The 2,535-nt window shown below is 41.7% G+C and overlaps 1 protein-coding gene across 1 annotated transcript; it reads left to right on the forward strand.

Moving 5' to 3' along the window:
• Positions 1-337: 337 nt before the first annotated feature.
• Positions 338-1,939, forward strand: LOC311285449 (uncharacterized protein; the record flags this gene model as incomplete). Its single annotated transcript, XM_084401102.1, has 1 exon — positions 338-1,939. One exon carries the CDS (start codon positions 338-340, stop codon positions 1,937-1,939), a length of 1,602 nt encoding a protein of 533 aa, XP_084257228.1.
• Between the last annotated feature and the right edge of the window lie 596 nt (positions 1,940-2,535).

Consider the following 2,535-nt stretch of genomic DNA (forward strand, 5'->3'; position numbering starts at 1 on the left):
CAAAAACTTCACAAGCTACACACACGCACCACAATTTCACCACAATATTACCGCCTGGTACCAACTTGAAGAATTCCCAGATTCAAATATTGGTAACATGCACACACTATATGAAAATAACAACCATGGCGGAGATCCAAATTTTTTTTATTCCACTAAGGATCTCCAACCATCCACATATAGGTGCACACACACTACAACACATAACAATACACATTTAAAGTTTACTGAACTTCTTTTCAATCTAACAAATAAGGTGTCTAACAATAACTTGAAAACATTTGTTTGGACTGGCCGAAAAGAAGGAACATACTGTGTGGGAAAATGTGAGGCAAACATGGATAATTTCACTAGCCCTCACAATTGTTCATGGACTTTACACCATTGCTTTAACTTAACCACATGCGGTTACAAAAAACCCACACAGTGTCCGAAATTGTATACCACCCCTCCAGGGGGCATAATCAAAGGAAATGTAAATAAGACTTTACTACATGCTGTCAATCTTGTGATAACACATGTCACGTATAACATCTCTAATGTGTTATCTGCTTATGTAAAACACTGCAACTTTAATGATAAGACGTATACATGGCTACAGTCACGCATCGATGATTTAATTTCTGATTACAAAAACAGACCTGCAGTTCAAATTCCATCTGCTCGTACCAAACGAGACCTGTTTGGAAATATAGAAGGCCTTTTTGGCTCAGTTAATTCTATATCCAACACTTACAAAATAACAGGTCAATCTCAATATTCAACTTGGTTGGCAAATCAGGTAGCTACTGGGTTTCAACACATCACCAATAGTAACGAAAACATTATCAAAGCGGTCAGATCTGAAGCGCAGGCGCTTCTGACGACCAGTCAATCAATTTTCAATCAGACCCGTACCATCGAGCATGACTTAGCCTGTAGATTGTATGCACAAGATTTGTTTACTGCAGCAAGACAAGAAATTTTAGATCTTCGTCTCCATAAAACACCTAGGCATGTTTTAAATGATCTTATTGAAATTTTAGATCTGCATAGATGGCTTGCATCAGAAAGAATGAAAAATATTAAGTATTCTGAATTGCTTTCAACATTAATGATGTATACTGGAAATGAATGTACTGGCTGTATTGGGTTCTTTGCCACTTTCCCTCTAATTCACCCAGATCAAATTTATCTAAATTCCACTACCATACGCTCTATTGGCGTGGTAGTGAGGGATCAAATTATAAAATGGGATCATCTGACGGGGTATATGACTTTGAAGGGCACTGAAACCTTGTTTACCACTCGCACCTGTTGTCATGAAACATCTAGTTACATTATCTGTACCTGCAACACTCTACAACCCTTTTCTTCAAATAATTCTAAGCTCATTAATGTTCAGTCATTGCATGGTCATTCTGATGCTGTTCAAGTGTCTCACACACAGTGGTGCGTCGTCAGTGAGATTAATTCCTTCTCCTATGGAGGTCTGACCTGCCCTGCGAACCACACGTTCTGTTTGGAAGTGAAAGAGGACTTTTCAATGGGTCAGATAAACATCCTGGGGAAGGTACCGATGGACGTGGACGTTTCTCCCTGGTGGGAGGACACTTTTTATGAACAGAGCACTCAAGCTTTGGTCAAAACAATGGACTTGGTGCAAGAAATCATCTTACAGACTGAGTACCATCTCAACCAAGCTCAAGTGGAAGCGAATCTGGCGAGAAAGACTGCAGAAATCCTGTCCAGCTCCTCTACCCGCTCAGCAAGGTATGCTTATACCTGGTGGGACTGGAAGTTCCGTGGATGTGTCCTCGCCAGTGTGATCATCTTCGTATTCACACTCTGCCAGTGCTGCTACTTCAGATGCCTTCTCCGCACAATGCGCACTTCAACGAACGTGGCCATTGCGCTCAATCCATTACAGGTACCAGCCCTACGGAAACTGCAACCATAAGCGGACTTCATCAAATTTTGGCCCCTCAGGGACTGATCTAAATCTGCCCCAAGGGGCCAGGGGCGGAAACGGTAAGGATGGACTTTTACTAAGACTGAATTCAAGAATCCTAACCTGCAATAAAACAATAAAACTCACTAATCTGAAGAAGAGATCTGTGGGACAGAGCACAACACAACCTCTCTAATCTTGTCTCTTCCCCCCATGCTGGGAGCCTGACTCCTCACACTGTCTTCTTCCCCCCAGGTCTTATTCAGTCATGCAAAACACACACACACACACACCTACTGTCTCCAGTTGTTTTATGAGAGGTCAAAATAAATACTTTTGGTGCGAGTGGTAAAGAAGTTTCATTCCCGCAGCAGCAGAGCAGTCAGAACAAAGAAAACAATGCCTGTTCTTCTGATGTGGGAGATGCCCCAATAAAGATAATAGATAACCATTTGTGTTTATCCCCCAAACTCAGGCGTGACCACTTGGGCACGAGAAAGGGTCCAGCAAAAGCTGAATAAATATTTGGGTGCTTGATGTTTATTGTTCTTTTGTTCCTCTTGGGTATTTAAAGGGGATTGGCAAACCACTCAAGGAAGCATCTG

This window comes from Rutilus rutilus (genome assembly GCF_951802725.1).
Source record: "Rutilus rutilus genome assembly, chromosome: 25".
Taxonomy (NCBI): domain Eukaryota; kingdom Metazoa; phylum Chordata; class Actinopteri; order Cypriniformes; family Leuciscidae; genus Rutilus; species Rutilus rutilus.